This window comes from Platalea leucorodia (genome assembly GCF_965183815.1).
Source record: "Platalea leucorodia genome assembly, chromosome: 5".
Lineage (NCBI taxonomy): Eukaryota > Metazoa > Chordata > Aves > Pelecaniformes > Threskiornithidae > Platalea > Platalea leucorodia.
In genome coordinates, this window is record NC_138827.1 from 63,654,891 (window position 1) to 63,679,976 (window position 25,086).

At 38.7% G+C, this 25,086-nt stretch overlaps 1 protein-coding gene across 1 annotated transcript in view; it reads left to right on the forward strand.

The window, feature by feature from the left end:
- ERBB4 (erb-b2 receptor tyrosine kinase 4) overlaps nt 1–25,086 on the forward strand; it is a gene marked incomplete at both ends in the record, with an annotated part of 639,842 nt that overhangs the window by 456,760 nt on the left and 157,996 nt on the right. Inside the window, 7 exons of the mRNA XM_082312566.1 lie at nt 1,163–1,304; nt 2,708–2,821; nt 4,497–4,623; nt 9,256–9,329; nt 10,842–10,932; nt 12,447–12,646; nt 22,801–22,933. Coding sequence (XP_082168692.1) covers nt 1,163–1,304; nt 2,708–2,821; nt 4,497–4,623; nt 9,256–9,329; nt 10,842–10,932; nt 12,447–12,646; nt 22,801–22,933 — 881 coding nt within the window. The remainder of the gene's footprint in view (nt 1–1,162; nt 1,305–2,707; nt 2,822–4,496; nt 4,624–9,255; nt 9,330–10,841; nt 10,933–12,446; nt 12,647–22,800; nt 22,934–25,086) is intronic.

Here is a 25,086-nt window from a genome sequence, read left to right on the forward strand (position 1 = left end):
CTCAGTCCTGCTGGTGCTGATGTGAATGGAGATAAGGACTGTTAGGAAAAGCAGGAGAACAGAGGAATCTTTTTCGCTTTTCTCTCAGTCCCAGCCCTGGAGGGGAGGGGACACGACACACATGTTGGTACACTTGTTGACTCTTTAAAGATTCAAAACCATCTGTATTTTTTACAACCTGGAAAAGGACCAGAAGGATTCATCCCTAGACTAAAACTTATAAAGCAGCCTGGCTTCTGGAAGACAGGTTAGTGGGGAAGCAGAATCCAGTAGCAGTAGTTGCTTAAACTGCTAGAGGGATCCAAGCCAGGCTACAGCTTTCGTATTTATATGAAATTTGACATTTACAGTATGCTTTGTGAATATTACTCCAACAGTTTTTTATAAGCTGTGGTTAAAACCATAGACAAGATATGTGGTGGTAAGGAATGTCAGAATTGTTGGGGTTTTTCTAATTACCAGCCTTGCACGGTCAATTATTTTCTGTGCATACCATTACTTTCTTCATCCACACACTTGCCTCTTCATTTGTCAGGGCCCTGTCCTCTGTCAGCTGTGGGTGGCTGAGCTTGAATGCTAAGTGATACAGAGTCCCATTTTCTTAGTGTGTGAAGCAACTGACCTTGTTAAACTTGCCACTTAGGGAAATGACCCCCTCCTGTGCTAGCTTAAAAGAGTTCTTACCCCTCTTGCTTTCTAATTGGGAATTTCAGTTTTCAGCTGGATGTTGGACTCATGCTGTAAGAAATCGAAAGGGTGGACCTCTGAAAAAGTAATTAGCATTTGTTTGGACTGACTATGATAAATAGCTCTTCACTCTTGGCAGTTTTAGAATGCCCTATCGAGCTGTGAATTAGTTGATTGCTAGTAGTAACAATAGTTATGAAACAAAGTACAGTGTTGTTATGCTTTGTAGGAAGTGCTGTAACAGTCAACTGTATTTCAAATTAAGGGGGCTCAGTGAGCCCCCTTTTATATGTCATGTATTCGCCAAGATCCTAGCAAGAAATCTTAAGTAGCCAAAATGAAGGTTAGAAAACTATATATCACATTCCTCACTGTTGCAGCAAGTCTGAAAAATCAAGACTGTATTTTAAACTAAAGAAAATGAAAAGCAGCTATATGATTTAATTTAATATTTTTTTTCTCCCTTGTTTTGCAGGCTTGTATGAATTTCAATGATAGTGGTGCATGTGTCACACAGTGCCCCCAGACTTTTGTATACAATCCTACCACCTTCCAACTGGAGCATAATCACAATGCCAAGTACACCTATGGGGCTTTTTGCGTCAAAAAGTGCCCACGTAAGTGTTGTGTTAGCTGCCTTTTCCTGCAGCGATGTAAAGTTGAGTTGCATTTCAGGAGCCTTACAAAGCAATGAGAGAATGAGAGCTAAGTGCGTAGTGCAGTATCTCAAATCACTCCACGTGTGCTTGCAGCCTGTAATAACTCAGTTGTGTTAACTAAAGATAGTGACATTCTGGGTTGCTGACACTTTCCAAGTACCCTATACTGTAGTGATTTTCTTAAAGAAAGGGAATTCACTAGGTTTCTGTTTCCATGACCACCACTTGTTACATTCATGCTTTAGATCAGCATTTGTAAATTTCAGAATGAACTGTTAAAATAGTTAGTGGGATTGTAAAAGAGTAGAAATTTCTGTTTCAGAAAAATAACAGTCCACCACGAGTACCACCTGGCACCAAATGCTTTCATGATACTGATGCCCTTTTGTTAACTTGGAATAATGATTGTTTGACAGAAAGTTACCATAAATATTTTCTGAGCAGTTCTGTCCCAATGAGGAAAAAACATGGAATACTGACAACAATACAGTCTTAAAGCTCCAGAGTAAAATTAGAGGGGAGGAGGGAGTTAAAAAAGGAATAATCCCATGCATGTAAAAAACACATGCTTCTGAGATGCCAGACAGATGATAAGTAACAGAAGAATTTAGAGCATCATCACTTACACAGTCTTTGATATTGCTGTTTTAGTTAGAAAGAAAAATAAGGGAGACAGTATTCTTGCTCTCCTTTTCATTCCTACCAAGGTTTACAGTTCTGTTGTGCATTAATTATTTTATACATAAATTACGTATAAGAAGGATGAGTGATCTATAATAAGTGGAACCATAATTCAACCCAAAGCAAAATCCAAACTTTGAATCTCTGTGGAGAAGTTGAAATTGACAGTAGGCTGAGGCTGTGACTGTCAAGGCTTAGTTCTGTCTCTATTAGAGTAGTGGGTTTTTTGAAGCAAGATAATTTTTTTTGCAAAACTGGTATACTGTGCATTACTTAAGGGATATGATTCTTTGTCCAAATACTTCATTCAACTTTTTCCCCCTTTTTTTTTTCTTTTTTCTTGACATTATTAAGCTTTCAATTAGGTACGATCAGTCTATATCCCTTTTGGCAGTTGTTTTACAAGGCAAAATTGAAATACTTGTCATTGTCTTGTGTAGTGTTTTATCCCAGATGTATATATTTGTGTATGTATGAAAGATTTTTTCGTAAGTCTCCGAAAACATGCCTCATTTGCATGCTTTTACACTTTTGAAAACACTGAACATTAAATGTTAATGTCGATGTGGAAGGGCTGAGGTAATTAATAACATGTATTGGCATAGAGTCCATAAACATGTGTCCCAGTATTATTTAGTCCAGTGGTTTGCTTTCTGATAATATCTTCTTTTTCTCTTCAGACAACTTTGTAGTAGATTCCAGCTCTTGTGTCCGTGCATGTCCAAGCTCCAAGATGGAGGTTGAAGAAAATGGTATTAAGATGTGCAAGCCCTGCACTGACATTTGTCCTAAAGGTAAGCCGTAGTTTAGTATAAATTTTCTTGAATGTGATCTACACTGTAGTAGAGCAGGGCAGGATGTTATTTTGGCATGAAATACCCTTCACGAGTATGTTGTAGAATATTAATAGCCTTTGGGTATCCACAAAACTTTGAGTTAAGTAGGCTGTGTGTTAAGTATATACAATAGAATGAAAATTTGTTAAATTGTAATGGTAATATAACCAAACCAATTACTTCTGATTAGATAAAAGTGAAGGAGATTTCTCTGTTGGTTTTAGAGAAATCTGAAAGAATTCTTTATTATGTTATTTTAATGACAAGTATTTTCTGGAGGAGTTTTAGAGCTGTCCCTTTGTCATTCCAAAGGGGGCCACACTAAAGCCCTGGCTTCAGTGTATGGTATGTCTCATACTTGTCAATACAATGTTAGGTTTACCGTTTATTTCCTCTGTTTTTTAAAAACATCTCTGTTTTCCCAGAATCTTCTACCTCCTTTCTAAGTGTCTAAAATATAGACTAGAAGTTTTTCAATGTTAGTACTGTTGAGAAGACTGAAATCTATAGGTTCCTTTGCTGTCCTGAGCTCCACTAGGGAGAATTTCTGCTCCCTGACTGAAGGTCTCAGGAGCAAAGCACCATCAGTTTTTCCATGTGGGCCTATGCCACTTTTCAGTCCTAGTGGAAGCCATAACTGGAAGGGAATTCACAATGAAGCTACTGAAAAACTCTGTAAATCAACAGTCACTCCACGTGGCTGAAACAAACACAGAGATACCCTCCTCCAAGGCAGGGTACTGACATGCTGAATTCTAAGTGAAGGCAATGCCCAGCCCTTTAACCTAACTGCAGTAAGTAACTTTTTGGCTGGATAGTTTTATGCATGTGTAGTGTTCCCGTCAAGCGCTCAGCCTTACTCTGTGAGGAGGAAAGTTATCACGTTTCTAAAAGGTTCAGGTCTACTGCTGGTAGTTGCCATTAGAGGAGCCCAGTTAGGGAGATAGGATACGTTATGTGATGGAAGTCATGAAGGATTTGTTCCTGTATGCATCATGTGTCCCAGAAAATGCAACTAAGTTACATAGAACAGCTACCCAGAGAAGTTTCCTCACTGGGTACCAAAGTTTCTCCAGGCCCCAGTAACTTATTTGTTGGGATGATGACTAAAGAATTATACGTCCTTTCTAAAGGACCTCATGGCATGTGAATGGTTAAGTTCACAAATCTACCAGAGCAAAGGGGACCTCTTGAGTGTTAAGACCTCAAGTGTTAAGATGGGTCTTAACTTAACTTTTAACACTGTTAACCTCAGTGTTAAGACCCCTCCATCTCTGCAGTGAGTAGTGCACGCATAAATGGCATGGCCCAAAGGCTAGTCTGAGCAAAGTTATCAATTATCTGTTTGTAGCTGGCTTGAGTGGGATCTTGTGTGGTTCATACTTGCCTTTAGATCCAGTGTGAAATACCTTAACCTGTGTGCCAGGATGTCCTTTAGTGGCAGGTACTTTTGCTTGTTGTTTGTTTTAAATTGGCACATGCTTCTTCGGGAGTATGAGTAAAGGGTGGCATTTTAATTCCTCATCGCTGCTTTATCTCTGAAAGAAATGAAGACTCATGTCTAGAAGGCCAGCATGTTCTGATTCAGTAATTGTTTTTCCTAGTTCTTTACACAAACTCCTTGTTTTGGCAGCATGTGATGGCATTGGAACAGGGAGTTTAGTGTCAGCTCAGACGGTGGATTCCAGCAACATTGACAGGTTCATAAACTGTACCAAGATCAATGGCAACCTTATCTTCCTTGTTACTGGGATTCATGGGTAAGTGACAAAATGTTAAGATGTTATGTCATGGTGCCAGCTGAAATGAATTGCATCCACCTCTTAATGATGGCCACAGGCTTCTTTTACAGAATAGCAGATCCAGGATAAATTAGTTTTCTGCCTTCCATTATGAAGGAAACTGTTACCTTGATTCTTAGTATTCAACCTCTAGGAAAAGAAATGATGAAGGTGAACTGTTTACACTAGAAAGAGGAAAGACAACTGTGATCTTTGGTTACTTTATGAGATCCTTGATACTGGCTTACAATAACGGCTGATTAGACAATAGAAGGGAAGTTACCTTCCATTAGTTTGTTTTAAATTTCGTATGACCAGCAGTCTAATGTGCAGAATATGCAGAGAGAGTGGCTCACCTAGTATAAATTGTCATAGCCTGGGTGGCTGTCAATGCATATACAGGCAAAAAAGCTACCCTCTTGTCAATCAGTTTTGAAGTATGTATTCAAGTTTCAGTTGCAGAGATACACAAAACTCACTGGTATTTAAATCCAGTATTTTGGTTTAAATATGGCTGTATATTGAATAAGTCTTAGTAACGGTTGAAGATGTGGAGGTACAGAACCAGTATTTAAAAGTCTCATCAATGTCTTCTTCTAAAGGAAGATATACCAGCCAGATGAGTAGTGCCTTGCTGTTTATAATCGGGCGCACTGTGTTTGCTGTTGTAGCAAAGGTGAATGCATGGTGCAAATGCTGCAAGGGTGGGATGTGTCCAGGGAAGACAGACATACCCTGTTTTGATGGTCAGGTGAGGTCCAATGCAACTAGCCACTTTCTTGCGTTGTATTCTTTCTGTCATTGAGAGAACACAAATATGATTGTATATTCTTATTAATTCAAGCCTTCATGTTGTAATCAGCCATGGTGAATTACATGTGACACTTCGAGGTATTTCTGGACCTATTAAAAAGAGCAAAATCCTCAAAATGCACAAATAAGATTAAACCCTTTTGCCCCTTTGTTGCAATAAGTATGCAGATATTTTGTGGTACATTAGCAGTGTAAAGTACTCAATTGCTTCTACCGCTGCGTAGGCTTCAAATTTTAACTTGCTTTTTACGTTCCTGGGAGCTTTCAACATTGCTTGCAACTGGTTGTCAAAATTTGATATCTTAAATACAGTTCCCAAACCAACTCCATATTTGCAGCTTTATGGCATAGCGAAAATGTGATTAACTGAATGTCTGCAGATTGATCTGAAATGGAATTCTGGCATAAGTAGTGCCAGCAGATTTTTTTTTTTTAATCTTTCTATAGATTCAGATATGTTTAGATTATAATAAAGTCATTGACACTAGACTGCCTGGCTCAAACCTCCCTACTAGGTGAGGTGGAAAGAAACAACTTGTTCCCTTGATTTGATATAGTGACTGGTCGTAATGCTTCACCTGCGACTTGACTCCAGCCATGAGAAAGACAGTTGAAAATCCACTTCAGTGGGGCCCTGCAGCTCAGTGATTCTCACAAGGCCAGCAAATGTGAGCTTTGACTGTGTAGCTGGTCTTCTCATCTCTCCAGCAGGGAGTACAGTGTGAAAGGTTAATGTAGCACAGGGAAGAAGAAGGACTTTGGTTCAAGTGGTTTGAGGAAATGGTGCTTTGAACTTGTTGAAACCCTGGAGAAGGTCACACAGGAGTCAGTGCTCAGGCCGTGGCACTTTCTGATCTGGCCAAATGACCGACCGAGAAGCTGGATATAAATCTATTAAATCTCACAGGACAGGAAGTACTCTAGTAAATGCAAAAAAGCAGCTAGAGGACATGAGCAATTTTGTGTGGATTATTCCAGTGCATTACATGAAACATAATTTTGAGTATTAGAACTGCTTTTGTTGCAAAAGTTATATTAGCTGCAAAGCTACGAGATGAGCCTTATTAAAAAATCTGTCTAAATTAAAGGGAGCAAAACAAACCTTGAATAAAACCATATTCATCTGAAAAATATCTAAACTATGGACTATAAAGCAGAGGGTTAAAATATTTTCTTCTATTTTAATAGAAGAATATAAGCCTAGGACGTGTAATATTGAAACTGTGTAGCACTTTGTCTCTGTCTTTATGAAGAGAACTCACTCCAACAAGTCTTAAGTATGAGGACACTTGAGTTCTGCAACCCTAAATTTTTCCACAGCATAAATTACAGTAGTGCATATTAAAAGAAGAGAAGAAGATTTGAGAATTAATTAAAATAACTTTATATTTCTGGAACTGCTTTTTGTTTAAAATTTCTGTTACATTTTGCAAATCAATCATACAGAAAGAAAATTTAAAAAGTGACACTAGCTACACAAGTAGTTGATTGTATAAATGGACAGTATGGAGCAACAACAATAGCACATATTTCCACTCCAACTTTTACTTAACTTCTGTTACAAATTCGGTTACTCAGAGTGAACTGCAGCTTTTAAAAGTATGAATTTTCAGTGTTTCAGATTGTAGGGACTGAAAACCTAGCGCTCTGTTGGGAATTGAAAGGCTTTTTGTAGTGACAGAGAATAACTTCAGTGAAAGATGCTGAGTGGATTTTTTGTTTGTTTGTTTTCACTGGGAACTGTGCCATTACAATTGATCCTGTCATATTTATGATCCTGTCATTCTGTAGCCTGTCTTTCCTTTTCCTGAGTACTTGGAACTTCAAGTCTTTGTGAATTTGTAAGAGTTTATATAAAAACTATATATATAATTATGAATTGTTTTTACGCACAATTATTTGTAATAGTTTATATATAAATTAGATAATTATGAATTGGCTTTTATTAGTGTCCAGAAGTTAAGTGGGATGAAGGTAGACCTAAATTTTGGTGACTCAGTAGTACCCGCTCTTCTAGGGTAACGCTTTGCTGAAGCGTATGGATAAAGTGATCTTCATGAGGATACATATCTGCTGCCTGAGACAGAGACAGAAAACGCATTGGCTGGAAAATGGGTAGGACCTGTATAGGTCAGATGCAGCCTTCCCTCTACTGTTTCCTCCTGGCTGGGCTGCTAAAAAGCCGAGCTGCCTTCTGCTTGTGTTGCTGCCTGTGAAGGGGTGGGATATATCAAAGACAGCGGTAGTTTAAGGATGGACAGCCCCAGCTAGCAGCAAACGCTGCCTCCTTCTTCCCCCGACTTGCAGCAGGAGCAACAAGCCCTCAGTGCTCACCAGCTTTTTATCTTCCCTTTATCTGTCCATCTTCAGTTTCACAATGAGCTGAAACTCTCATTCTCGGAGCTGTAAAATTCATCTGTGCCTGTTACACTGGAAAATCTTGGCTCTGCTAATAAGAATGGTAGAAGATGACTGCATTATTCTACAGTTTTCTATGTTGACAAAGCATATCAGACATTTGGCTGCTTAAGGGGGTTAAATGTATGTTTGTATCTTTAAAGACTACTTTATTAGGATTTGGAGGTGAAATTCAGCAACCTCATGTTTAGTACAGGCAAGGGTTTTCCTTTTTTAATAGTAATGCCTTGTAAAAGCACAATGCTGTGTTTCTGTTAGGTAGTCAAAGCTTGTTTTCTAGTTTTCTGAGAGCCCCAAATTGTTAAAATTAAGAGTATATGATGCTTCCGTGGTCCACTGGGCTTTATGTTAAGGTTCGAGAATTCATTTTGTTGCTGCTAACCTGGAGTCGCCTCCAGGAAGGTTAGAAGTGACCACATCAGTCTGTCACTACACAGACTTGTGAGGCCTGTCCCCAAAGACAGCCTGGTTGATTACCTGCGTGTTCCATTTCCAAGAACGATGTCTCTTGGAAATCAGAAGGAGGAGAGGTGGAAATGCATGCTCTGCATTTACTTAGTATGTTTCCTACCCTCAGAAAACACACCAAAATACCATAACAGTGTGATACAGAAGACTCTTTTCCTGAATTTGTAAAGGATTTTTGTTTGGATTAGGCTTCTAGTCGGCTTCTTAAATAGTTGGAGAGTCCTTACTCCTTTAAAATTAGGGGGGGCAAATTATTTACTAAATGGTGGCACTCTTAAAATCAAGGTCAGCTTCATCTTTTTACACTGTACCATATCTAATGTTGAGATTTTAATGTTTGGGGGTATTTAATTTCTCAGGTGACAAACTTGCTTGGGAAGGATCTGTGCTTTTCGATGTTCCCTATTCAACACCTTCGAAAAAGTGTACCTTTTTTATGCCATGTGGCAGGAACTGCTGGCAAGCTCTTAGTTTTGTTTTGCTTATAGCTTGTCACTCATTTCAGTAGCAGTTTTGTTAGTCCTGGTAGTACAGTATCGCACCTGTACTATTTGAGCTAGTATTCCTGGAAAAAATGTTGAAAACTCATCTTTCCTTTAGGGAGGTCACCCATGGTTGTTTAGAATCCCTTAATTTTCCATGAGCATAAATATTTGCTAAAACATTAATGATTTGAACCTTAAAGATGCTAAGCACCATTATTCTCCTTCAAGATGACTTGGGAGAAGTTAGACACAGGTTCTGCAGGAACAACAGTCTGAAGAAATTGGAAACAGTCTGAAGAAATCTGGAGCATTTGCTGCCTAAAAGCAAAATGTTGACCTCCTGAATACTGGTTTCTACATGGTATAGCTTTGAGAACCTGATCTTTTTTTATTCAGAGTATCACATTTTATCCTTTTAATCTTTCAGGGACCCGTATCACACAATCGCCGCAATCAATCCAGAGAAACTAAATATCTTCCAAACAGTGAGAGAGATAACAGGTAACCCACTTCTGATTCCATATAATCTGAACTTCTCACTTTGCATTTATGGTTGTCATTTGTTGGAGTTTCTGAAGAACAAAAGGTGCTTTTTCTCTTTAAACTCACCGCGCTGTAAATTTCATAAAAGTTTAATACACAACAACTTCAGTATAAGTTGATATTCACAATGTGTTGTCCTTTGCTCATGAATACAGAATACACGTTACGTTTGGGGTACACAAGCATCAGAAGACCACAACCTTACTGTTGAGTGGGCAAGGGGTTTTGGACTTCACTTGAAAGCATTTGAAATATGCCTTGGAAAAAACCAGACAAGCCAGTCTGGTTTTGCAGCTACTTCTCTTGGTCTAACAGCAGATCCTGCTGCAAATTAGCTTCTGTAATTTAAAGGCAAATGTATAATGTGTGGGGTGGTAGTCCCTCCCATCTTTTGTGGCTTTTCAGTGGGATCGTATAGCTAGAACTCAGTACTTTGTTTTCTTGCATCTTGCTGCTTCTTCTTTTGCCGTTTGGGGGACAGGGAGGAAGATACTACAGCTTTGAATTCTCAATTGATTGCTGATTAGGTATAGATAGGCAAATGCAAAAAAAAAAAAAAAATCTGTTTCATGCACGCAAAAAAAGTCTTTGGATGCCACAACATGATTGGAGCTGGGTGGAGCTCAACAAGTGTTTGGCATTTGAAATTAGTTCTATCCCACATGCTTCAGCTCTCAGAAGTTGTGTATTTCAGCAAACCAGTGGGATTAAAAAATGAAAGTAAGCTCTAAATCTCTCCCTAATTAATGTCAAAGATAATCTGGCATCTGGGTGTCTGTAGTTTGCCATTCTTAAGCACACTGTCTAATTGATAGTCTCAGCTCTACTACTTAAGTGGAATTACCCCCGTGCTTAAAGATGTACTGCATTTCAGTTCAGTACTTAATCAAAATCATAGGGAACTGCACTCTGTAGAGGTCTGTGTAGCACAAAGTAAGTAGTCCCACATACTTGGGCAGAGAATGCTCTCTGGTGATGAACAGTCCTCGCACACACACGCACTCAGAAACGAATGCAAGTTCTTTGTTTTAAGAAAGTCTTGACATCTTTTAGTGCATTGTAACAGATCTCTCAACTTCTGTCCTAAGTCTCTAGCGCATTTTAAAACTAAATGTTCTTTATTCAGACAAATCTCCATTTTTTCTGCTGCTGCTGTTTAGAAAAGGCTGGGAGGCCTTACCAAGATTTCAGCCTGTGTTTAGGTTCACCCTGACTGTGGCTGTTGAAAGTGGATGTAATGCTGCTGTGACTGTTAGAGTCCTCCTTTGCCTTCTTGGAGGAGACAGTGGCGAGCAGCCTGATAAATTCAAAGATGGTAGTCTGCAGCATTCATTAACTATTTATTTCTTTTTCTCAAATGAACACTCTATTTCATTTATAGGCTAAGCCTATCCTAATTCATGTATGTGATAAAGCATTCTTTATGGCTGAAGTAATTGTTATTCATATGCTTGCCTTTTTCTCCTTCAGGGTACTTGAACATACAGTCATGGCCTGAGAATATGACCGATTTCAGGGTGTTTTCTAACTTGGTTACTATTGGTGGAAGAGCTCTCTATAGGTGAGGTACTTCCTTTGTTGATGGAATCGTTTTTTATTAGTATTCAATTATTCTTTGTTCAGTAGCACAGAATGCAACATCCTTTGGGAAGGGCATCATAAATTGATATATTCTTCTCTGTTACCAAGGTATTAATTAACAGTATCTTTGCTAATCAGTTGTTTATAATCGGTAATACCTTTTGAACATAATGATTTAAAAAACAAAACAAAAAAACCCCAAACGAACAATAAAAAACCCAAATAATATCTTGGTTGATTGCTGTAGCTGTTAACTCATTGTCTGGACAGTACATTTATGGTTTAAAATACCTCGTGAATGTGAAACATAACTTAAAAGACATTAATAGTAGAACTTAACGCCTTATCAGGAAGTTTATATGGTTGCAATTGGAAGTACAGGCTCATGTGCCCAAAGAACAATGTGGTCTTAAGAAACGGTAAAAGATAAATTCATGGAAGAACACTGAAATCACTGAGGTACCTTGCAGGTGGGGTGTACATTATTAGCTCTGTAGTGCCATTTTTACCAGAGATGTTTCCGTATAAAAACTCATGTGGAGGAATTGGTTTGAAGAGAAGAAAATGTGGTGAGAAATAATGAGGGAAGCACAAGAAGGTATCTGAATGATATATACAGCAACCCCTGGTTCCCCATTGTGTAAATATAGTAAATTGGTCATGGGATTCTGCTGGCATCTTAAACAGCAACCCAAGCAGATTATGAATAGCAGTGAAACCTTGAGATTGAATTACAGCCCAGCATTCTGTTTGGAAGCAGCAATTTTTATTTAGAACAGCTGGAAAACAGTTACAACCATTAAAATACAATAACTTAAAGGATGCCCAGAAACTGGGTATTGTCTTCACTAATCTTCAGTTGTAAAATATGTGCAGTCATTTCCGTGTTACACAGACAATCATTTACCATTCCTTTGATGAAGAAAGGAGATAACGACATATTACAACAAAAGAAAAGTGAAATGTAGAAAGTGGGCTGGAAAAAAATCCATGAAAATAACAATTTCTTCCTGTATTACTATAAATGACATTAATTTGATGCCTGACAGAAGATGTTAATACATTTTGCATGACTTTGTCAGTTTCTCCTTAGCAGATAAACTATCATAGTATTAATTCTGTCGTCTTAGAAGAAAAATCTGGATATTATTCAATTTTCTCAATGGCACTTTATCTGAAGAAACATGTTAATGGATGAAATGAAACTAATTGAGGTGTTTTGTTGGCCCAGTTGGCCTAGCGCTGTGAGCATCACAGCTTGTGGTATCACAAGTCTCAAAGGGCTTGTAATTTTCTAGGCAACAGAACTGGATGTTGACTCATAAAATATTTGTGTTACCCCAAAATAAAAGTTTTCTGGCCAAATTTCAGTTTTGCCAGGAAGATCATCTTGACGTTACGAACTAATTCTCGTGGGAAATTCTGAACCAGCTCTATTAAGTTCCACCCTCTGGAGCTAATTCCTGTTCTCTCTTACTTTTGTTTTTATCACAGTGGCCTTTCCTTACTCATCCTAAAGCAACAGGGCATTACCTCTCTGCAGTTTCAGTCCTTGAAGCAAATCAGTGCTGGCAACATCTACATAACAGACAACAGCAATTTGTGTTACTACCACACTGTCAACTGGACCAGCCTTTTCAGCACACCCAGTCAAAAGACAGTGATTCATCGAAATAAAAAGGCAGAGAACTGCAGTAAGTACTGCTGCTCAGTGCAAATCTTCTTGCCTATGATTAGCTCACATGGGGGGGGAAAGTGATACAACTACTAACTGGATACAGCGTAGTGAGCAGGCGAGAAACTCGACTGATAGTCTCTTGGAGCTCCATGGACATCAGTGGAGCTACAATCATTTACAGACTCAAAGCATTTGGCCCAATCTGCCTCTGAGCAGATTTATAGGCAAATGAAATGTTTTAAGGTATGAACAAATGAAAGGGAGAAGAGAGAGGGCAGTGCTTCCTTAGTGTGATGTGAACTTTGCAGATTAGAGATCCAGTTTCACAAATATGAATTCTGAATGCCGTAAATGTGGAGCGAATGTAGTATTCATGAAGGGCACTGATTTTACGGATTTGAAAACTACAGCCCTTTCGTTATGGAGTGAGATTAGCATCTTTTGCTTCCCCTGCCCCACTTCACCAAAGTGGCCCTGTCTTAATCCAGAAAGGTGACTTTTGGGACTGTTTCCAATCTCTAGGTTCCTCCTTTCTGTACTTGACCTATCCAATAAGGAAGATTACTTTTAATTGGTCCTAATTGTCTTTCAGGAAAGCTTATGTGCCAGTACCTGAACTGAGATCATAGTACTGTAAAGCAAATTAATGCTATGTAGCAGATGAAACAATTTGGTTATGCAGAAATCAGGCAGCAAACTACATTAATACAGTCATATTGTAGCAGCAATACAGTTCATTTTAAGCATCTGTTAGACGGCTAGCAAGACAGGAGATTCATTAAATTGCTGTATGTTTTAGTGATATTTCTGGGTTTTGTGCTTTGACCAGCCAGAAATTTTTGCTTTGGGGTTTTCAGGCTATGATCCTACTCTTAACTTAGTCTTTTAGTTCTTTTTTTTTCTTTTTGTTTTTTTTCTTTGCTTTTTCCCCTCCCTTTGAAGTACTATTCTGTTATGCTTTGAGAGAATTTGTGGCTGTGCACATCACTGTAGTATGAGGGTACCTTCCAATGTTAGGTGAAACACAACTATATGTTTACCACTGCTGCTCAGTTAGTTTTCTAATCTCTTCTGCCATGTAAGAGCTACATGAAGTGGAAAGTGTTGTTTGGTAGGTCTCTGCATGGCTTTGTTTTGGTGTGGTGGTGGTGGTGGTTGTTGTTATTATCAGGCTGTTTCTCTACATACAAGGTTAAAGGTTAAAGAAATGCCTCTTGCTGTTGACGTAGATAATTTAATTGTGACCATGCCTGAGGGTGTAGAGAGAAATGGTTGTTTCTTAACCTCCAGCAGACCACTGTCCGCTTTTAAACTGCAGCATACTTTATCCTTTGATGTAAACATTCTGTTACGTGAGGCAGAAGGATGTGTGAAAAAGAACTTTTCTTGGTAGAAGTTTTTGTGTTTGTTTATAAAAGATGTCCTTGGTGTAGGCGATGAAACTATGGATTAGACCCTTACATTTGGTAGAACGTTTTGTGGGAAGGCAATACAGAAGGTGGAGGAGAGATGTAATGTCTGCTGCTACTTCTGTGGTGCAGAAGTGCACAAGGGTGTCCTGTACGTTGAACAGCTTCGTGCCCTGGTGTCCTTACTGCTGTACCCCAGCCAAAGGCCATGAGTAAATGAATCCAGGTGGTTGTCTGTGAGAGTAGCGTAGCTCTCGTCGTCATCCAGAGATGATCGAACACATGACGGTAATGTCCTGTGTGAATGAAGCGTTGATGAAGAGTCCAAGAGTAGTCCTGAATAATGAAATTGAGTTAACCAGTTACAGGACAAAGAAGATTGCACAGTCTCTATTTTCAACACACCCAACTTTATCTTGTTCTGGATTAGCTCCAGTTGCTCAACATCCATGAGCTTTGTACCATCTTAATGGCTTCTGTTCTCTTGGTTTTTTGCTTTTTCCATCTCGAGGCTTTTTCTTTGCTTTGAGTTCTTTTGAGTGTGGATATTATTTGAACATTGAATAAGATCAGCCTTGCAAGGGAAAAGCATGCATTTTCTGGCACTGTCAGCTCCTTAGAAACTTGGAGGAAAGCTCCTGACTTCCCATGAATAACTGGTGCCTTCAGTCTTGACAGCTAGGGCATTTGTAGATGGCCTGTAGTTCCTGTATGCACCCTGTTTTTCTCACTCTCCTCCCCAGCAAAGCCTACTATGAAAAATTGTATATTATTTGGCAAATAGAGGTGTTGCCAAGAAAGAGAATCACATCTGCCCAGGGATGGTGGATTGCTAGTTGCTTTTCCCTGCTAGTGTTTAAGTGGTATAGGATCAAGTGGTGGGTCAGAACCTAGTTCTGTGCTAGCGGTCTAGTAATGTGTATTTTGTATGTCATGACAGGAAGAATTAGCCCTTTGAGATTTCACATAAGGAATTTCTTTGGCTGACAGAACAGAATCTGTCTGAAGAAGCACAAGGTCTTGATGACCGTGCAAGAATCACTAGGGTTATATTGCAGGATTTTAGTGGTCCTGTCTTGCTGTGAGATACATGAACCTAGGAACCTTGCAGAGAGCACAAGATTCCTGTCTACCATATGAAAAACTGCTGACTGTGGGAGAAACATCTTGCTCTTGCTGCTCTTTGATGTTTTCTATCAGCAGATTGGCTATAGCTGTCTGATAATGATGCATCATTTAATGAAAGAACAACCAGCTGTCTTCCATTGCTAGAAATTTAGTATAAAAATAAAATAAGCAGTAATAGGGTAGAACATAGGCCCCATGTGTCATACAGTAATGCTTCCTCTTTGCTTTAAGCTCTCTATAACTTAAATTATGTTAAAAGACAGTGCAAAACCACTCAGGTGAACTTCGTAAGGTGCTTTTCCCTTCATGGAATAGTGTCCCTTTTGTTTCACTGATTTTGAGAGCTTGGGGACATAGCTGAACACAGTAGTTTGGAAGATATTCCCATATTAGTTGTCAGGAGTCGTTTGTCAAATACCTCTTTGCCCTTTCCTGTGATCACTAAGTTTCAGTCCCTTTGAAGCAGCCACAACTACCAAAACATGGGCTTCCAGGGCAAATGGAAACTTGGATGTACCATCACATCATCCTCTTGCACTGTATGTCTTATCACGACATTTGCGCACAAAGGGAAAATGTAAACTTTATTTGACTTTTAGCTTGTTGAGGATTTGTTATAATAGCGACTCATTATTTTCCAGGAAGAAAAATACTCGTAAAGATATTTTATGAAATTTAGCACCAAGGGAATCTTCATGAGGAAAACAAATCTCATTCATTTCATTTTAAGAAGTCACAATGTAAGCTCCAGTACCAAGGGACTAGTTTTAAAAATGGACTCTAACCTATGTTCATTAAATGGACTCTATATAATGAACGTAGGCTAGGGGCCAAGTTACTCTGATCAGAGTTGACTACCAGAATCTGAACAGGGAACAGTGGTTTTCTCTCTCTATGCACGTTTGTGTGGATGAATTGATTAATGTTTTTTGTGGCCTTTTGAGAGTCAGCATTAGATGAGAAGAGCTATTCTGCTGCTTCAACTCTGCCTGTCAGTCAGCACCTCTCTGGAGTTAAATGGGTTCTGCTGCAGGTTAGACGTCTAACTAAAATCTTCACAATTACTTGGAGTAAGGCAGAACTGTTCCTTAGAGCCCGATGCATTTCTCCAGCATCCTCTGAAACATCTGTGATTTTTCAGGATAGGCCAACAGACTGGGTTTAGGAGAGTTTTCTCTGAATCTTCCACTGCCTGAACGTTTGGGATCTGAGGGCAAGCCTCTAGGGTTTCAATTTCTGCCTTTGAGTTATTTTGCCTGTTCTGGACCCTGATCCTGCAGATGCTTGGGCATATGCCCATGCCCCTCTGAGCGACAAATAAGACCAATCAGAATGGGGAAGGGAAATGCATAAGTAAATATTTGCAGGATCGGAATCCATCCCCTATGGTAGAAATACTGTCTGCTTGCATGGTAAGTAGTGGGGTGTGAATTGTTAATAACAATATCCATTAAAGATGTTTTTCTCACATGGTTTCCAGTGAAGAAACCAGTCTAGACCATGTTAATTATTACAGCCACGCTCAGGTGTGTTTATTATTATTCCTTTGTATATTTTGAGTCACTATCAGCTTTTTTTTGCTTTCCTCACTACTTACTGATTGTTAATGGCTTAAAGCAAGTTAGAGCAAACATTTAATATCCATGCGTAGCTTGTCTTAAAACTCATGTAAGAGCTTCCAAGATCTAGTCAGCATCATATTTAAGTGACTATTAGGATATATCAGAAGATGGCGATATCTTTTCCATACTGTTTAATGCTGTGTTCAGCTGACCATATAAGTCAGTGAGGAAATATTAAAAAAATTGTTGAGGGAGTAAAATATTTGTTGAAAAGTTCGGTCTATAGTGATGCTTCATCTTTGAGATAACACTGACATTATAGGCTTTGGCAGAACTCTTCTTTTTTTTTTTTTTTTTTTTTTTTTTTTTCCTTTCAATAAGGAACATAAAGACAACAGACTTCAGTCAGTGGTAGATGCTACAGAATTATCCAACACACAAAATATACTTCATACTCCTGGTACTGTCAATTATTTCATCTTGCTATTTCTGCCACTTCTTAACAATGTTAAAATAGTTACCAAATATTTCACCACCTTCAAGATGGCTTTTCCAAAAGCCAGTTAAAAGCCTAGGGCAGTCTTCACTTGTTTGTAGAATGTTGAAAATACAGGAGGAAAACATATGTGTGGTTTTTGACTTTAAAGAAAATCCATAAACCCCACAAAGCTCTATTGCTTTGTGTCATCTTTCTAATACTATCCCATGCAGGGCCAAAGAGGGGTGGGTACCTGGAAGGAATGCGACCTCTCTCTCCTTCACCTTTCCTACACACGTTCAGGGATAGAAATGTCAGTGTCCAAGCTTGTGTGCAAGGGAACATAGAAGAAAGTGGCACCTTGGGCACCATGGAAAGGGTGGCAGTATGTGATCGTCAGCGAGAGGCTTCTGATCTGCGTAGACCCTAAGAGATGCCTAGGCTTGGGGAAAGGTTACAGAAGAAGACTTGAGGCCAAGGGACAAGTTGAGGCTTCAACAGCCGTTCCACCTTTAGCACAGTCTGACAGCGTCTCCCAAGGTTGTTTAAGAGTTCAGATGGCAAATGGGCATCTTCAAACTGATAAGCCAAGTGGAAATTAATTGGTGAGCATTTATCTAAAATGCAGTGCATGAAGCTCTCATCTAATGTAAACTTTTAATTGTCTACTACTATAAACTGTAATGTTAAACACAGTTTGTGCATAAAACTTACGTCGTTATGAACGTTATTAATGCAGAATGAATGACTATAAAGTTATTTGCTAGCGAATGTGCTCTGGTAGTTAGATTTTACCGTTGCTCTGTGCTGAAGTGAAGAATCTGCCTTTTTTTCCCAGCATGGTTTTTTTTTATGGAACAGTCAGAGGTGACTCATGTTAAATGAGTGCACGCAAAATAAATGTAGAAAAAATGTTCCTTTATACAAAGTTATTTAAATAATTCCTTTCAGCTTCAGTGACACCTGCAGTGTACAGTGAAACCTTTCTAGGCAAAGGTTGTTATAAATGTGATTGTTATGAATTATGCCAATTTAGCCACCAATTAACAACTTGAATAAATGATTATATTCATTATCAGGTGTGATGCAAAGCTAATTGAAGTCTGCGGGAGCTCTTCTATTGAGTTCATGGAGCTTTGGATCAGGCCCATAAGTGTATAACCAAATAACAATAATTTTTCTTTTTTTTAGATAGCTAATTCTCTTGTATTCTGTCTAGGTTGTGGAAAAACATTGAACCTTTCTGCTTCTAACCTGTGTGACCCCATTAATAAAGAATGAACACTTGTTCTAAAACACCCGATGAAAATGAGTTCCTGTCAAAAGCATTATTGTTCTTTGCTTTCACATATGGCCGTATGATATGCTGGAGCTTCAGAACATTCTCAGCCCATGGAAATACCAAATAACGTGTCTAAAATTGAAACATTGCTTTAGCCATCCCTATAATTAAAGAAGAGGAAGAAAGACAAGCGTAATGGGTTTTTATAAGTTGTCAAAAAAAACACTCCCTTCTTGCCAAGATTCATTTATAAAAACATTTCTATGACTTTGAAATAAGCAGAAGGAAATAGTGATTTTGTTTTTCTATTGCTTTTTTCATAGACTGCAGGCACTGTGTTGGCTAGATTTCAATAGGGTAATCATGATTTTCTTTACTGAAAAGTTCTCATTTTATTTGCATAAGGTTACTCAGTATATTTTCTGAGCTATCTTGTAATAGAGTCACTTGCTATATGAAGGGATATGTTAGTGCAACACTGTGTGCGTGCATGTGTAAATAAATTCTGATCTCGGAGTAGTCTGACAGCTGAGAACAGTGAAAAGAAAGGAAATCACTAGTAATAAAAGCATAATTTCAAGTTACAAAAAAAGGTGAGAAAGCAAATAGGAAACTGCCTTTCAATGATGAGAGTGTGTAAAACAAAATTAGAAGAACTACTAATGTTGTTAAGATTGAATATGAGAACAAAGGGATCTCCAAAGCAGGGTGGGTTTTTTTTTTTTATTGTGTGAAAAGTACTTAAAGTGAGTCATTGACTAGAAAATAAAACTATTCATATTAAAGAATTGCTTAATTAGAACTGTGATAGTTTCTTGTTTGGGTTTTTTTTTCCTTCTTTTTTTTTTATCTGCTGATACAGTTTGAGCCTAAAGCTAGGTGTTAATCCGAAGTGTCCGTGTGGCAGGCAACGTGAGGCAAGACTCGTATATTTGTCTGGTCAGTGTCAGTCACACATCACCATGAGACTGGTTGAGATCAAGGGAGATTGGCAGACCAGGCGTGAAGTGCTGGAGTCTGCTCTGAGGGAGCCCTCAAGTGTGCTCTAAATCCTAAGGCATAATTGGGGTTCCCCTGAAATGACCAGCTGTATTGCCCAGAACTTTTTTCCTGGGTGCACCTGTAGGCGATGAACGTGAAACAGGCCAAAACTGGCCTTTAATAGCAAGTAGTCAGTGCGCCTCCTGAACTGTACTGCATAAAGCCAGCATTAGACTGAGATATACATGAAATTTTTAAAATAGGTGAAAAAGGAAACTGCGTGGGCTCCACGTGTAGCATTTGCTAATGCAAAGCTTTCGCCTAGTTCCTTTGATTTCTCTAAAGTTTAGTCAGTGGCACTACTGACATATGGTAGTTGTTATAAAAATGTTGCCACACTTAAAAAAAGTTAAGGTTAGAACGATAATGAAAAGCTGATTTTTTTTGTCTCTGCTCATACTAGCTTTGTGTGATGTGGTTCCTTTGACTTCAGCAGAATGACTCCTGATTTACAGCGGAGCTCAGGGAAAGAGAACGAGACATCTCTATGTAATGGCATGCTAAATAGCTCAGGTCTCTCTTGCTGTGCTGGAAACTGAGAATTAATATGCTTTAAAGGAAATTAAATGAACACCTGGAATTACTCCTAAATTTAATTATTTTCTGTTTGGCTGTACCTGATTTGAGCTTTGAGGCAAAAGAAGAACCAAAAAGATACTTCTGACCGCCTTCTGTCATTAAGAAAGTATATGTGATATTTAAAAAAAAAAAAAAAGGTATTCAAGCATTTCAGCCTTGATAAGACATGAGTGTGCAGACTTTTCATGTCCGAGGGTATTTGTGGTATTGTATTGAATAAGATAGGGCTCATCTACCCGCTGAATTACATGTATTGTACAGCAGAGCCATGCGGGGTCAGCAACAGCACTGTACGAGTAGGAAGCATGCTGGTGAATCTCTTGTTCTTGGATGAGTTTACCTGCAAGGTCTGGAGGACATGAAATCTTTGATTGGTTCCTATGCTGCCTGCAAAGGTGAAATGTCCTTTTTTGGCAGCGAATTATGAAAATGGTCTAGGCAGAAAAAGAAACAAGTAGATGAAAATCTGCCAGTCTCAATCTCCATAAAGCAAAACGTTCTATTGGAAGAAAAAAGAAAATACGGAAGAAGCTTCACTCCTCTCGCCTACTTGCTACATGGGCTAAGAGAGAGAAACCATGCATACAATTGTTACATGTTTTTTTCTGAAAGAAGTCTTTTCTGATAAATTCAGTGGTCAGAAAGCAGGGCGACAGCGGGAGGAGGGACAAGACATGTAGTGTATATCAAAGGAAAGCACCCTGCCAGCGTGACATGAACTTCTTGCGTGTCAGCAGGTAAAAGGAGGTGCAGGAATTGCCTTGTAGGAAACAGAAGAGGACGTAGGCTAGGCGTGCTGTGTAGCTTACAAAGATGTGTTTGACAAACATGGTGCCAACATCAAACAATGCTGCATGATGAAAAGCAGCGATTAAAGAGCAGTTAAGGAGAGAGTCGCTGTCTGAAGCCGTGTGCTCTCCTGTACAGTTGGCTGCTATGACAGATATGCAGTGGTTCAAATGTGGGACATTATATACATCACAGCACAGAATAACCAGTGTTAAAACATGCTGTGGAGAGCAGAAAGCATCTTTCTGCTGACTCTTTTATGATTTAGAAGGGCTTTGTGCTTCTCAGGTAATAAAACTCAGTATAGTCTTTAACTGTTAAGGTAGATTGTAACGGACAGTACCTAACTGCACTGTTCCAGTCTTGATAGTGGAGACAAGACATCAGGTATCCTGAAATGAAAACAGGGCGCTTTTTTCCAGTCACCCAGCTACGCTGCTGTACTGAAAGAAGTGTAGAAAAATAGCGTGCAAAGAACTACTGTCTTTTTACTTAATATAAAGCTGCCAGAGGGCTTTTTGCATTTTTGCTAAAAGATTTTCTGTTGATTTTGCTATTGCCCCTCTTTAAATGTGTGCTGGGTGTATGCAGTTGGTGTTTTATATGTGTATTCAGTGTGTGTGTGTGTTCCTGACTGGGCATCTTTGCTACAGCATTGAAGGGGGTGGCAGAATTCTACCAGCAAGCCTACTTTTAATTTATTATTTGACACTTCCCTCAAGTTGTTTCCAGTGGTTTAAAAAAAAAAAAAAAACAAACACAAGTGTTTATATATTTGCCATCTCTGATATTTCAGATCTTTGCTATTTTTAATCTACTCAGTCTAGTATGTAACCATTTGCATAAAACATTTCGTCATGCAAGAGTGTATTCAAATTAAGAGATCTACCCTTTCACATGCCAGGGTCTGGCTGAATCTGTGCAACTGGACTTTCTTCAGATGCTGGAGAGATAACATGTGTTTTCTTTTGCTTTTTGCTTATTTTCTCCCATCTGTCGCAGTCATCTAGATGTTTATGTAGAGAAGGATTTATATAAAATAAAAATACAGAATTAAGTATAGTGTTTGAAACACCCTTTCTTCATTTTGTTTATTTAAGCTGAATTTTGGTTTTGAGACAGGAACCATTGTTTATTTGATGTGGCTTTTGGGTTTTAATATAAAGGCTCTTTGGCTCTTCAGGTGCTTTTGCAATAAACGATTTAAAAAAAAGCCACAGTTAATGATGACTTTTCTTCAACTTTTTCCCTACCATCCATAAGTTTTATTTCAGGGAATCCTCAATTCAGAGGTAGTGTTTTATATTTTGGTTTAATAGCCCTTCTGTGAATTTGGACAATTGATTTTTCAAATCCTTTAAATTTTTGGCATTTACCGTGTCCTGTGTCAGGGAATTCTGCAGCTTGATCTATACTTTCTATGAAGAAAAACCTCTGTTTTGAACCCTATTGGGTTCCTGTCTCTTTGAATGCTCACGAGGGACTTGGAAGAAACAATGAACAATTGTTTCATGCTTACTTATCTTCTTGTCATTCACATTTTCCTAGACCTTTATCATGTCCTTTCTCACCTATATCTAAGGCTACTCCTCTGTTTATTCCTGGTATAGAAGCTCTTCTCTAGTTTTAATCATCCTTGCAGCACTCTTAAATCTTTTTCTCACTCTACTGTATCGGTTCTGAAAGTAACAGACCAGAAGTGTGTGTAGTATTCCAACTGCGAGTTCACAGTGTGCTTCTGTAGTGGTATGATGATTATTTTCTGGGTTTTCTCTATTCTGTTTCTAGAAAATCTGAACGTTCAGTTTACTTTTCTGAGTATGGCAGAATGCTGAATGAAATGTTTTCCTTTGGATTTCAGAGGACTCTGTAAATTAATGATGGTATCCTCTCTCTCTGCAGCTGCTGATGGAATGGTGTGTAATGAGTTATGCTCAAGTGATGGCTGTTGGGGGCCAGGGCCAGACCAGTGTCTCTCCTGCAAGCGCTTCATCAGGGGAAGGACCTGCATCGACTCTTGTAACCTGTATGATGGGTAAGATATTTCCCTTGCACTTTTCCCTAAAGTTGCTGACCACATTGTTCAGGACTTTAATGAGTAATTGTTTTGGTTTTATGTTAATCAATGTCTGGTTCCATTGCCAATATTACTGATTTTGAGTGAATAATTTGATATTGTGGGATAAGTTTTAAATATTTCCAAATCTGAACTTGTATAGAAGGCTTTACCTAGTATTCTGCTGACTGAAATTTTCATGCAACGTCAAAAGTTTGTTGCACCTTTTGCATTCCTGATGATGTGAACAATTTAAGTAAAGACTAAAAAACCCACCATTTAGCACTACTTTAGTATTGACACCCCTATTCAGAAACACATACAATTATGTTCTTTCAGATTAGTTAGATTTAGGTATGTGATAAAGAATAAGGACCTCAAAGTAGGAAAGCTTTTTTTTTTTTTTTTTTCATAATAAACTATGTGTGCGTACACACAAATATAAATAATAAAACCAACATGAGTTCTTCCTCCCTTTCCTTCTCCTACTCATGCATGTGCATCATCTTTTCTGGAGGACGGCTGGAGGAATACTTACGTACGGCACAGCCAAGCTGGCTGAGTCTGACTTATGACAGAAAAATAGAACTGAACTGCTTATATTAGCTGCAGCAGAAGAAATTCATAATTAGGCTGTGGAGGGAAGCAGGTGGAATTTCACTTCCTGTATAACAGTATAGCAAGGTCCTTGGCATCTCTTTTAAAGTCAAGAGAAAAAAACCTTAAATTATTTTAATTATCTTTTTCAGCTCAAACTGCTAATGAAAATAAGATCACTGTATGTTTCTTTCTCTTTCTTTTCCTCCCTTGGATGTGAACTCATGTAACTGTTATGGAAAGAGTATTGAACAAACTCCCATATATATGTGAAAATATTCTGAACTCTTCTATCTGGACAATGCATGCAAAACCAATCTTGTCAGAGTACAGATATGCTTAAAAGCCTGCATCCTCCCCCCTGCCCAAAAAAAAAAAAAAAAAAAAAAAAAAAGAAGGGTTGCAGAGCACAGTTGTGTTCTCGTATGCACTGGAATATATTGGACCCCGTTTGGTGGCTGGTGTCACCATGAAGCCTATCGCAGCAAGATCACAAGGAAGCTGTCATGACCAGCCCTCAAATCAGGATGTTCTGATCTGTATCGATTAGTGAATGGTATTTACACTTTCCACAGGCTCAGTTCTTTCCTAAATATGTGAAGTGATCTGTGACCTGGGACTGGGGAGAAGTATTTCGTTTGTTTGTTTGGGAGCTCTGCACATTCATCTCGCAGGGCAGCAATGGTACTTCAGGGTAGGGTGAGATGTATTTGCCTTCTTTTTTAGTCCTCAACAGGAAAGCTCTTATCTCCAAAGCCAGAGAAAGGTGAACTCACTTGCCAGAGTGAGGTTTTTCCTCAGCTGTATTGTTGCAATAGATCCCAATGGCTGTAGAGGAGCAGAGGGAGAACATGGATAAACTAAGCACAGAGGCCTTCACCTTTATCTGAATATTACTAGAGCCTACTAACATGAGTGTGCAGCACATCTTAACTGTTTAATGTAAATATTTTCACTGGTTAATGCAACAAGATGGGATCCATCTGCAAAGCTTCAGTGTCCAATCTGAGCTAGTTACATAGGTTCTCTCTGTGATCAGTGGGAGAGAAGTGACCTGTTCAGGTGTTAATTCATCTCAGCCTAGAAAAGGGTGGGATGAATTGTGTTGAGAAGGTGCTGGAGGGTTTTTTGTGAGTGGCAACTGGAAGCTGAAATGACACATCTGGTGTTTGAAGGAAGAAATCTCACCTACTATTACTACTTTTTTTCCCCCCTTGTTAATGCTTAATAAGAAAAAAATAAATCACTTGGGTGATAGTTTCTTCTGGATACATGAAGTAAATGAGCAAAAGGATTTGTTTTGACATTTTATAGTTTCAGACCTCAGTCTAGAATTGTTGTTGATGAAAAAGTTATGAGCTTTTTGGAGAATGGGCTTTAAAACAGGAGTGCGCGCAGAGACTTAACTAAAACAACAAGAACAGCACTGTGATCGATCCTCTTTTTAATCCTTTCCTAACTGATAGTGATGTCTCACATGTAAAAGGTGGCTTCCTGAATCTGAGCCACAAGGGACAATTCCTTAGATAAAAATT